The 13,510-nt window shown below is 39.0% G+C and overlaps 1 protein-coding gene across 3 annotated transcripts in view; it reads left to right on the top strand.

Moving 5' to 3' along the window:
- The window catches only part of UBE3D (ubiquitin protein ligase E3D), an 81,989-nt gene extending 69,331 nt beyond the window's left edge, over window positions 1-12,658 (top strand). The window contains exons 10-11 of one of the 3 annotated variants that reach the window (XM_039385324.1): window positions 10,801-10,832; window positions 11,303-12,658. In XM_039385324.1, coding sequence (XP_039241258.1) covers window positions 10,801-10,832; window positions 11,303-11,315 — 45 coding nt within the window. In that variant the 3' untranslated portion in view covers window positions 11,316-12,658. The other 2 variants (XM_027743210.2, XM_039385323.1) reach the window with 2 other exon arrangements.
- The last annotated feature ends 852 nt before the right edge of the window (window positions 12,659-13,510 follow it).

Genomic DNA, 13,510 nt, shown 5'->3' with positions numbered 1-13,510 from the left:
CTCTGAACAGGTACCTAAATTTGGACAAAGAGAAAAAGTCTGATTTTCATTTAATTAAAATTCAAAGATGCATTGACCTAGAACATTAATATCTAATGTCTCTAGTGTCTTGCCAGTGCTGAATCCTGCAGGTAACTGTATTGCTATTACATTGAGAGTTATGGAGAGTGTGAGGGAAACCCAAATAATTTCTTTAGTTGATGCTTGTATGATAGCCTTGATAATACATCACACCAGTTACATCTGTTTTATTTAGTGCAAATGCTTGCTCTAAAAACTTCAGTTTTTAGCAAGATATACTACGTTCTCCTCCTTTTTTCTTATGTTTCCAGTTCAATTCCTTATTCTCTTTAGTTTTCTACCATATTACTTCTAAAATTGAAATAATCTTAGCCTGCTATTTTTTCCTATAAAGGGCAGAGGAGTTGGGGAGAAAAAAGACAAGAAACACAAGCAAGAAACTGGTAGGAGTAATGAGATTGAAATACAGTAACAGGATATTTTGGTGAGATAGGATTCTTCATAAATTATGTTGCAGAGAATACCACCAAAGAGTATCTAATTGAGAGCAACAGCCAAGCAAATGACCAGAACATTACACATCTGGATGAGCCAACATCTAATCAAAGACATAAGTCTTTGCTCTTATCTCACACCTGACATGCGCCATTCTTTATCAGTTTACTTTTGAGAGAGATGATTCACTGTTAGGGAGAGATTTTGTTGCCCCTTAGCCGACCCTATTTATTCCTTCTGGAATTAGGTACAATTCACTTGCTTCATGGTCAAGAAAATTTCTCTGTTCAGACCTGTGGTGATGCATCCCCTCTCATCCCTTTCTTTTTTAAGGCACCGGACTATGTATAGTGCCCTTGTTCAGGGCTTTTTTCATTCTTTTCTTCTTTATTGCTGAAGTACGACAAGAGGTATAATTGCTGCATACCACAGCAGTAGCAGTGTGTCATATTTCTTTTCCTGGGAATGATACAACAGTATTATTGATGCTGGTCAGTTGAAACAGATTCCCAAGAGTGCAGAGTAATCTAGTGGTATGAGGACTGCAAAAACCCAATGAAAGCTTAAACTGACATGACTTCCAGGAAATCAGCCTGGAATAAATCCTGCTGTGACAGTAGGAGTGTGTGTGAGTGTGAAATGGCCCACTGGAGTGCGGGTCTTCGAAAGGGTGGCAAACTGGTCCTTCTCTAATTCAGCCTTGTGCCACGCCTTTCGGCAAGGCTGAGAAGTTTTTAGAAGCTGCATCCTATGTTTCTGTTCGGGCTGCCAAGCATTAATTTCTTTACATGTCTCTAGCTTTAGAATACAGCCAGCATGCTGTAAATTGACACAGCAGCTTTCAGAGCCTTGTTTAGTTTTAGCTTGTTGTGTATTTCCCAGTTGCCCATGCATGTATGTGCTTGAAGAAATGTCTTTTCTATAGCAGTTTAAAACCACTTGAACCACTTGATGCAGGAACATATGTGCTACTCCAATTGCCTGATTAGTTTGAAGTTTGGCTTGGTAATTACTACAGTAAAACCCAAACATCGTCTGGTTGACTAAGACAACCCTGAATTCCATGGAATTTTTAGCCTGATTTGCTTTGTATCAGTAATTGCAATGCAACATTAATACCAAGTTACATCCCCCACTATGGTTTACATTCAAGAGAGAAAGTGTATGTAGGACTAACAAAGGTGAATAATACTGCTTTTTCTGTGCTTGTCATAATGATGGGGACCACAAGAAGTAACATCTGCGGTGGAAATAAAAATAGTACAGGCTAATGAGGAAGGCTTGGCAGAAAACAAAATAAAGCCATGAAGTTCTGATACTTCTAGATGTAAAGAAATGAAAGATTAATAGCCATCTTATCCTGAAAGAAAACCAACCCAAAAAACCTTTTACTTTTTTTTCACACAAAGAACTACTTGATCTAAAATTTAAAAAAATTGGTGGTCTTCATATAAAATAAAAACATGCGGAGATTTATATTCTACTGTTTTTGCAAGCTGCATATGGTTTTCCCTCTAAAGCGTTGGCAAGCTTCAGCACACAACTGTTATGTTAGCAAAAAGATAGTTTGCAGTACACATGCACAACCTGGGTCTTAAGAGGAATCTCTTACTTTTTCTCATTTATCTCTGTCACATTTCAAATCTAGTTTTGTTCTTATAGGAAATGAATACTTTTAGGAAGGATTACTTGAAAGAATGAGTGCTGATTTATAGACTGGTTTATTTCATAAATCCTGAAGTGACATTACCAGATTGAGAAATCATATTTAAAAGAATAAGTCCTTGCTTTGGCTGCAATTAATTTTACTAGCAATTGAATGAAAGGACTCTAATTCTCTTCCTGCTTGGTCATTTTGGTTATATTTATTATTTTCTCCAGCTTGGATAGAAGAATAAAGTAATTTATTAGAGTGATATTCTAAACAGTTTCTTCCACGTTGAAGATAGGGAAGCTGACAGGTGGACAGTGCTTTTCACATTGTATAGTAGAGGACTTGTCTTTCCCCAGCCTTCCCCAAATTCCCTGGGGAATTTGACTCTTCAGATGATAGGTCTGCTGAAGCCAGGTTCTCCCCAACTTTGGTTGCCACCTGTGTTCCTCTGCTTCTGTGGTAGTGTAGCACTGACCAAAAATATATCTCCTCTAAGACCTTAAAGCTGTTTGAAGCAACTTGCCTTTGAGATGTGAAATTCCATGCAGATATATATGCTAAAGAATGACCTTGACCTTCTGTGAGTGAGGTAAGAGTCCTTCAAAAAATGTCTTCTCCTCCACACCCAAATCTGAGCCCTGTAGGCATTAGTGGGCTACATTGCAAAGCTGCCATTCCACATGCCTTTATTCCTCAGTGGAATTTGCAGGGTATTTGCTTGTCAGGATAACATAGTTCCACAACATGTGCTTCTGTTGATTTCATTATTGCCATCACCACATAGTCCTGTACAGCACAATGCTGCTATGTTTGGCTGAGAAAATATTCTGGATGCATTTTAGTTTCTGTTTCCATTGAAATTCAAGCATACTAGTGATAGTCATGAAGGCTTTTATACTGAAGTATACTTTCTTATTTGATTAAATATTTGAAACTCAGCTTGTCCAAATATATATGTTCAGTCAATCTGAAGTATTGTAGTATTGTTTTAATGACCTTTTCAAGGGACTTGTGTTCACAGAATCACAGAATTAATTGGCTTGGAATAGACCTCTGAGATCATCAAGTCCAACCTATGACCGAACACCACCATGTCAACTAGACCATGGCACTTAGTGCCATGGCCAGCCTTTCCTTAAATACCTCCAGGGAGGCTGCCTCCACCACCTCCCTGGGCAGCCCATTCCAATATCTTATCAACCTTTCTTTGAAGAAATTCCTCCTAATGTCCGACCTAAACCTCCCCTGGTGAAGCTTAAGACTATGTCCTCTTGTCCTTTCACTGGTTGCCTGGGAGAAGAGACCGACCTCCACTTGGCTACAACTTCCTTTCAGGTAGTTGTAAAGAGCAATGAGGTCACCCCTGAGCCTCCTATTCTCCAGGCTAAACACCCCCGGGTCCCTCAGCTGCTCCTCGTAGCACATGTGCTCCAGAACCCTCACCAGCTTTGTTACCCTTTTCTGGACACGTTCCAGCGCCTCAGTGTCTTTCTTGTAGTGACAGCCCAGAACTGGGCACAGCACATGAGGTGTGGCCTCACCAGTGCTGAGTACAGAAGGATGATCACTTCCCTAATCCTGCTGGCCACACTATTCCTGATACAGGCCAGGATGACATTGACCTTCAGTCACATTTCTGTTTGAATTAGTAGTAATTCAATTAATTTAGTAGTAAACTATTTAAGACTTACCAGCCTAGTGATATGAAGTTCTGTTGCTATGAACACAGGCTGATGGTTCCTTGGTTTGCTTAGTCCAAAAATGCCAAGGAAGGGTAATTACATAAAACACTTTTTCATGTTCTGTTGCATACTCAAAACCAGGCTTCTCAGTGCATGGCTTTTAAAGCATCTTAGGAAACTTTCCCTATCCGAGAGAACCCAAAACAATTATTTTTGACATGTCATGATAAGTGGCTGCCATTGATTGACTGTGGAGGGGATATTAGAGCAACCAAGTCTACTTACATGATCTCTGTGCCACAGGGGAAACAGGCACCCAGTGACCTAAGGTACAGCTATTATCCCAAGAGCTTAGAGTACAGAAAAAAAAATTAAACATCAGCATAACAGAGGACAAGTTTGCCATTGGAATATAGCCAGGGAGTTGCAGACTACCAGGAGGCTCTCTTAGGGCAAGTATATACTACATGGTCAGATGATTGATGGATTCAATGATCTTGGAGTTCTTTTCCAACCTTAATAATTCTGTGATTCTGTCTCTGGCTGTGTTCATTCTTCAAGTAGTGAATACACTGCCTTCCTCTCCAATTTCCTCTAAAAATGCCTTTGCTTTCTCACAGAGCAGCCCCAGAGATCTAGGGGTAATGTGCAACGGCTTGGTAACATTCAAGTCTGGAAAAGACAGCTGCTTTTTTATGGGTCTGTGGATTCAGTGGGAGCAAGTGTAAATATAGCAGTTAATGTTCTCTCACGTCTCTGCTCATCTAATGCCATCTGCTTTGTGTCCATTCATTCACACTGGTACCAAAATGTATTTCTGGAACAGGTTATTTGTGTATCAGCAGACTTGATCCCAGATTGTTGGGTGAGAATAAATATATGAACTGTACTGAATGGGTAGGCAGGTGAACTTCTAAGATTTAATATGGCAGTTTATAATCAGCCATTGCCAATAGTTGCTAATCCACAGGGTAATGGTAAGAGTCTGCTTCTGGTAGGGGTGCAGGAATGGGAGGAGCACTGTTGCACCTTAGGGAAGACCTTATTCCTCTAACTCCTCCATCCCTTTTTGAGCAGCTGTGGCAACACCAAACTTTGAGAAGAGTTTGTCAGAAATCAAATATTTGTAGATCTGGAACCTACATGTGGTGCAGATGCTTTAATTCCTCCGATTCGCCGATCTATCTTTATGTTACGGGCATGAGAAATGTGTGAGGCAGGGTTATGGCCACCTCTGTCTGTTTATGCACGTTGTTCCTCTTATGGTATCGTACATTACTAACTATGGGGATAGGGGATATGTAGGATCAGTTATATTCACACAAACATGTTTATATCTGATTCTTTTTTCAAGGTATTCTATGTACAGGGTATCTTGATTGTACTTGATTGCAACGACCTGAGCAGTTGTACTAGCTATAATTATTAAGGCTTAAACCATAACACTTAGCACTAGCCATAGCTTTTGTGGCTATACAAATCTGTATGTGAATTAGACTGGTCTGAGTCTTTGAGTATATGTTATCTTCCAAATCCAGCTATATATGTGGAAAAAACCACTATTCTCAGCTTTTCACTCTCTTTTCCACCAGAGATTAGTCTCTCCCCTGTTATCTGCCAGCGGAATTGTTAATGCAAGCCCTCCCTTTCTTGTTTCCAGGGTAAATCAATTCAGTTAGTGCAGACCAGAGTTTAGTGTATCAGTCTGATTTCACTAGACACTAGGCAGAAAGCTTGAAATGGTGTTTTGTGGGGAGAGAGGAATGGTAACTTGTAGCACAGGGACACCATGGGCCTGTGAGAGTAATGTCATCCAGCACAACTGGATCTAGGAGCAGAGGTCTGCTTACAGCTGTCTGTGCCTTTTTGGGTAGGTTATTCTCTTCCTATGCACATGGATGGCATGGCATTGCTTGGTTACTGTCAGCCTTGAATGGAAATAGATACAGCATTTGATGTTGATTGTAGGCTGTAGCCGTATTGATGCGTAATCAACATTTCCTCTGCAGTCATTCCATCACTCCTGATTTCACAGTAGCACATGTGCCGGATTAAAGCATGGGTATCTGTTTATGTACAGATTGTGTGTTGCAGTAGATGTGATTTGAGACAGCCATGTAAGTTGTGTTCTTCTAAAACACAATGTAGCTTTATGAACTGTGTGTGGTAGTGTTTAAAAATTAATCTAATGTTCAAAGACAACAGTAGAATGTCTTTTATATATTTAAGCTTCAGTTTTGAGCCTGGTGGTGGAGTTTTATTCTTTGCTGTGCAATAAAAAAGAGAAACCAGAGCAGTCATATTTCAGGAAGCATTCATAGATTTAATAGGTTCATTTTCTTCTGCTGAAACCAAAGCATACATAACTACTTTCAACCCACTATTTTCCTTTATAGTTATTCCAGGAGTAAACAGAAGTACAATTCCCTCTCTGAAACTGAAGAGAAATTCTCTACCTTCTACATACTTTTGTTTAGCTCTTAGGAGAGACATGCATTGTTTTTGAGAGACACACACAGGGATTTTTATGCACCATTCACTTGGTCTCCTTTAAAGAGAATAAAAACTTAAGAACACTTTAAAAACTTGCATTATAACATGGGAATGCAACTTTTGGCATATGAGTTATTTCCTGTTTTGTGGAAGTAAGAATCTGGCTTCTTTTCTGGTTCTTGCAGCTGATTCAATGATTGAACTACTTTGCTTAGCTGAGAAAATTTTCTACTAGTGCTGTGTTTCCTGTACCATCAGATCCACAAGACATGGCACACACTGAATTTGCAGATTGCATTTCTTTAATGTACATTGTTTTGCCTCCTCTGTCACGCTCCTCCATCTCTTACAGCAGTCATCTGCTCTGCCTGCTCACCCAGTGTTACCACTTGGGTAGAAGAGATTTCTTTTCACCAACTCCTGCCATGTGGAACCACCTTCTTTTATCTCCTGAGTTCATTAGGTCTCTGTAGTTTTTAAAATATTTTCTGAAATTACAACTGTTTTCTTTCACCTTTTACTCCTCTGTGTTTGGACATATTTCACTAGACCAGGTTGGCCAAAGCCCCATCCAACCTGACTTGAACACTTCCAGTGATGGGACATTCCATCTCTGAGCAACCTGTGTCAATGTCTCACCACCTTCACCAAAAAAAGTGTTTCCTTATGTCTAAATCAACACTTGATGAAATAAAGCATTATGAGAAGGTTTCACAAAGACAGAAACCTATAACCCCATGGCTACCTTCTTCCTATTGAGGAAAGACTATTGCCAGCTTCTGGTTTTGTAGCTTATATTAAAAGAGTTTTCACCAGCACAGCACTGTTGTTTCACTTATCTCTTTCACTTATACATTTGTGTATAAATACAAAAATGTCACAGTCTCAGAATGGCTGAGGCTGGAGGACAACTCTGGAGACTGCCCCATCCAGCCACACTGCACAGGCAGAGTCAGCCAGAGCCGGATGCCCCAGGCTGTTTGCACTTGAGTTTGAAATATGCAAAAGACAGATGAAGATTGCACAACTCATCTGGACAACCTGTTGAGAAGTTTGATTGCTCAAGTACACTCTCTGTCAGGATGCTTTTCTCAATCCTCAGTACCATTCCTATGTACCCTGATGTACTCTGGGGTATGCTTAACAGTTAGACATTTTGCACTTACCCATTCACTGCCCAGAGAAACTGTGGATGCCTCATCCCTGGAAGTGTTCAAGATCAGGCTGAATGGGGCTTTGAGCAACTTGGTCTAGTAGAAGGTTCCCTGCCCATGACAGCGTGGGTTCAGAGCTAGATAATCTTAAAGGTCTCTTCCAACCCTAGCCATTCTGTGATTCCATGATTTTCCTGGAAAAGCTAAGAGAGCACACCTTCTAAAACTGAACATCACAACATGGATTTTTTAACTTGTCCTGACTCTGAGAGATTTTAACAAAGTTGGTGCTGCTTTATTGTTTACCGAAGAAATGATTTTGTAAGATATATCATTCATATGTCTGGTGCTCTGGTGCTCCCTCTGTATTGTTATCTCTAAAACTACTTGAAAATGTGGAGTTTATGTTTGTTCATTATCCAGAGGTCTTAGCGGCTCCTGGCTCTGTGGAAAACTAATGGGGTAGAGGGCTGAGATGCACTTGATACTCTGTGATAAAGTAAGATTAAAATCTTCAGAAATAATTGAGAGGAAATGAAAAAACAATGTCTCCTATCATAGAAGTATGGATCGTAGAGTGCATAAATCATTCCTAACAGTGGATTAATACTAGCTACCCTGAATGCTTTAAGAAGGGGACAATGTGCTGAGGTAAGATCAATAAAAAAACTGATTAGAGAACTGACTTTGTTTCTGAATTTATTGATAAACCTTAGTTTGTAGATGAGATAACTGTTTGGCACATTATTTTTCTTTCAAAGTGCACTAGTAGCAGTGAAATACTGGATTTGCAGACTTTGCTGAAATCATTGCTACTAGAGCTGGAAGAGGTCAGTAGTTGTCTGTCTTGCACAGAAAGTATCCTGAAAGATGGAGAACTGGGGGAAAACCACTTAGTCCCACTTTCCCAAGCTATTGATTTATTATGTAGAAGATACAGTTTATTGCTGTTCAGAGATGCAACTGCATCTACAGTAACAGTATAATAAAGAAATATTTTATATGCTTCATATTGAACTTTTGATTAGGTGAAAGTGGTTTGATTTCAGTTGATTTTGGTCTCAAATATTTTCATGAGTTGCAGGGGTTTGCTAAGCAGCATATGATTTCCACATATTATCTTTTTTTTGTTGTTGGCTATGTCAACTGAAGAAGTGATCTAATGTGCTCTTTTCATTCACATCAGTAGTAAATATAAATACAGACAGTAATAAATGATTCTTTTTGTTATTTTTCAATTTATTGGGCAGTAAGAGAACCTGGCAGTCTAGGGAAACATTATGTTGCAAATAATCCTCTCAAAGGAGAGAAAAAGTGTGTTTAATGCATTATAAAATATAGCAAGTAGTCAAGTTAAACAAATATATTCACTCTAATGGTACCTCAAAACTGTGTAGCAAAGGTGTCTGCAACTTCAGGTAGAAAATCTGCTTAAAATTTTGAATATTGTGTATTGAAATGGTTATTGTTTATCTCGATCTTTCTTTTTCTTCCTTGCAGTGCAAGGACAAATCTCATACCTTGTTAAAGTCAATGTAAGTTTAGTTTTTTACTTAATTGGTGCCAGGATTTCATCCCTAGCGAGTATGATTCTTCCACATAGGTAAAATTTTACATTTGCTATTAATTATGAATCTGCCTCTATTCATCTGAGCAACTAAATCATAAGAAAGGTGGCAAGCATATTGATTTTCATTTTATGTCTTTGATGGTGGGGGTCTTTAGCATGGTGGGTAAATTTCCCTACATGATGAGTAGTCCCTAGCTTTTACGACACCCCTTAGCTGAGCTGACAAAAATGTTTTTGATGTTGCAGCTTACTGTTGGGAAATGCTGATGGAGCTGAATGAAAACACTCAGTGGAAATATGTCAGTGAGATGAGATTTTCATGGGAAAGCAGGCAGACTTTCACCCTGGCCAGCCAGCTGTTTGCTGGCCAGCATTGCCTAGAGACGTTTCTGAAAATGTGTATTCCACATGAATCATAAGAATGGTTTGGGTTGGAAGGGACCTTAAAGATCAAATCGTTCCAACTCCCCTGACATGGGCAGAGACACCTTCCACTAGATCGGGTTGCTCAAAGCCCTATCCAGCCTGCTCTGGAACACTTCCAGAGATGGAGCATCCACAGCTTCTCTGGGCAACCTGTGCCGGTGTCTCACCACTCTCACAATAAAGAATTTCTTCCTTATATTTAATCTAAGACATGAAAATTCAAGTGAATTTTAGTGCCAGTTTGGAAGAAGAAAAGAATTATTTGGAAATGGGGAAGCTTTAAGGGATCTCAGTTTTGTTATCTGTACAAAGCCTTCCATGTAGTAACATCGCAGCTTTCTAATAGGTTATTGCTGTTAGTGTTGGAGTAGCAAAAGAGCGTTCAGGAATTGAGATTGCATGGGGTTTTTTTCTATTCTTAACCAAGAATTGTTATTTTCATGTCCCACTTATGCCTTGTGGGCATGTTATTTAGACATGGGCCTTTTTACGACTGATTCTCTGAGAAGCCTCTTAGATATGTTAAAAATGCTTTATTTTTTTTCACTCTCTGAAACATACTTTGGGCATAGGATTCAAAATGAATGGTTTAACTCTGTTTTACCCTTTGTTCTGAACACTCCACTCAGTGATATTTTATGCTTTTATTCAATTCCTTCTGCTTGATCATGTTTCATGCATTCTTTAATCACAGTGTTGAGTAGAGTGGTGATTGAGGGTCAGCTGTGAAAATCCAAAGTGGTAATTGATAGTAATTTGAATCTTCACTTAAGTGACTGTTGAAAGGTCTTGGAGAGAACAAAGGGGAAGTGTTTATCTCACATATTTTTTTTTTGGTCTGTTTTTCATGGGGTAGGAGAAACAGGTTATATATTTTAAGAAGACGGTTGTGTAACCTGGTAGACTTTTTTTTTCTTTCTTTTCTTTTGTGCCCTTCTGTGATGGAACCTGTCCATCCGTTTTTCTGTCTTTGTGATCAGCAAACAATATGTGAAGCAATCTCCTTGGCAGATAAGAATCTGGATGTGTGATTGTGTTTCCAGTCAGCTAGCTTAATTTCTGCGTTAGTATCATGCAGGTCCTGAAGAAAGCTAAACCAAAACCAAAACCATACAGGAGAAACTGCTGCATGGATGTGACAAAGAACGAATGAGTTGGGACAGCAGAAATCCTGTAGGTCTCTTGTATTTGATAGATCACCTTCCCTCTAAATAGCTTTTACACAGTTGACTTAGTCCACTAAAGAGAAAAGGTACCTCATTTGCTATCTTCTGATTGTATACAAGTATTTGTTTTCTCTCCTAGGGTAGGATTTTGGTTCCTGGTCATTTTAAAATGTAAGGCATTTTTTCATTATGACTTTGGACTTTTCATTGTGACTTTGGAATCAGGATTTGACTTATAGTGACGGCACTGTTCAAACAGTATTCAGACAGACCAGGGAATGTATCCAAGATTTAATCTAACTAGTTTCAAAATACTATTAAATAGCCTTTTAAGTTAGATGAGATGACTACCTTGTGCTTTTTTATTCTGGGGAAAAAAAAATTTTTGATACGTAGTCCAGCAACCCTTGCAGTGCTTGAGCAAAAAGAAAGCTTGGGAATTTTTAGGAGACCTACTAGGTAGAAAAGACGTGGGAAAGTAACACTGCTCTCAAATATAGCCTATGTTTTCTTATTGCATTAGTGTGTTATTAGGTAAAAATATTATTATAATATATAATTTCTGTTGATACAAAGAAACATCTTTGTTTTACCTACACTGTAAAGACTAATCAGAATATTGTTTCTGCTTCCTTTTATAGGTTGCCTTTTTGAAGATGTGAAGAATGAATATACAGTTGAAAACTATTGTCAAATTTATTTTCAGCAGAAATATGTACAGATACACACACAATGGTGTGACTTCTAGAAAAAATCCACTGGCAATCCAAAAGAATATGGTGTGTGTTGTGTATTCTTCATATCTGAATGTGTTTCAAAACCAAAGACAGAGTTCACTTTTGCATCCAGTACATTCTTAGATGTCATTCTAAGAGTGAGTTACCTGTGACTCCTCTGACATCCAGCTGGGATGACTATTATGATGTCTTCATTGCCAAAACACCTTTATCAGTGTTTGGTAGCAATGTATATGTCCTTAGGAAAGTTCACAACTGTAGCAAATATTTTGAAATATTTAATGTCATGGATACTAATGTAAGTTCTTTATTTTCTCTGTTTTGGTGAAGTTAGAGGTCCAACTTTAAAACATAAAATCTAGTTTTTGTAAAACTTATATGTTTCTCATCTCTGTTGTTTCCACATTAAGGTTTACCTTTCTGCTTGTGAGGGAAGGCAATTTCTGTATTCCTACACCGTATATAAGGTTTTTTAAACTGACAGTGTTTTTGTTACTGGGAATAATTATTCCTTCAACTTCAAAAAAGTGTGTGATGAGTGACTCTGCAGAAACTGCTGGAGGTGAAAGATACTTGTAGAAAGTCAATACAGCTGCTCTAAACTGTTGTTCTCTGTTGTGGATGCTCAGCTGCCTTCCATGGGAGTGATAACATATTTACATGGGACACAGAAGCTGTTACCATTTTGGTTTTGGAGTGGATTATTTGCTTAGTTGCCAGCAAGTTTTACCTTCCTTTGTGCAGGGAAACAGGATGGCCCAAGTTCGTAGGCCAAAGATCAGAAAAGAAGTCTCCTGCAATTTTTGCCTCAATTCCTGCTTATTGGGATGGACTGCTCTTGAGTTAGAAGGAGGTGATCCTTTAATATCTTATCCCAGATATCCCAGACTATTCCAGTGTCTTATTCCATACCTGCCTCGCTTATCTGTAGATTTCCTTAAACAACTGCTCTTGGCAAAACAGTCAGGTACTGGAATGGTTCATCTGACCTAGTGTGACAATTCTTGTGTTCTCAAAATACATACCAAACGGTATCCAAATGGGGAAAAAAAAAAAAGGAAAGGAGAAGGAGAGAGCCTGTTTATGTAGGCTGGCCTGTTAAAACTCCATCTTTTAACTCTTACAATAAAAAGATGCATAAAAGGATGAACAAAATTATTCTGAATGTTGTATTCAGTGACTAAGTTATCTAGCTCCAAGATATTTTGTCCATGCACCAATGTTTAGTCATTTTATGAATAAAATATTTTTTCTAAATTAGTTTACTGTTTGTTTTGCCTAATTTCTGTGACAGTTTCAGCTTCCCAGAGTACGACTGAGCAATTTGCAGAGGGAAGTCATTCATATCACACCGAAATACTCCAACTTTAAAATCTTTTTCAGCCTCTTTAAATGACCCCTTTTATTGTTTTGCATATATGGGGCAATCTTAGGTTAGGGAATATTTGTGCTTTTGAGGTTCAATCTCTTGTCATGTCCTGCCCCATTTGGTATTGTGGCCATAAAGAGTTAATTGGCCTCTGGTAACATACATGGTTCCAGAATTATGAGTGCAGACATTCCATTGGAAGTATTTTTTTGGGACAGTACCCTTCCAGATATGAAAGACCAATCAACCCAATCCAGCCTGGTCTGTCTCACCTCTAGGAGTTAATGGCTCCCATTATGCTACTACAACGTCAGTGCTGCAGCAGGCTCAGGAAGGAAGTCCTGAGAGAGTGCCAAGCCCAGTGTGTGCACTTAAAACATGAAATTTCTTGTCAGCTTGTCCTCTCTATGCATGTTTAAAGCTTTTGGTTATTCTTTTTTACCCTATACATTGGTGAGCAGGGTCTGCCTGGGGTGGAGTTAACATTCTTCATTGCAGCCTGTATGGTGCTGCAGTATGGATTTGTGGCTCCAGCAGTGCTGGTAGCACAGCAATGTTTTGACTGTAGCTGAACTTTTTCTCATTTCCCCCCTACGCCCACCTGTCCCAGTAAACAGGCTGAAGGTGGGCAAGAAGTTAGGAGGGGGGACACAGCAGGAACAGCTGACCTGAATTGGCCAAAGGGATATTCTGTACCATACAGCATCAAGCATAGCAGAGAAACTGGGGATAGTGGAAGAAAG

Source organism: Pipra filicauda, unplaced genomic scaffold, assembly GCF_003945595.2.
Source record: "Pipra filicauda isolate LSUMZ 115617 unplaced genomic scaffold, ASM394559v2 scaffold403_size635245_pilon, whole genome shotgun sequence".
NCBI lineage: Eukaryota > Metazoa > Chordata > Aves > Passeriformes > Pipridae > Pipra > Pipra filicauda.
This window is presented reverse-complemented; position numbering and strand designations above follow the sequence as displayed.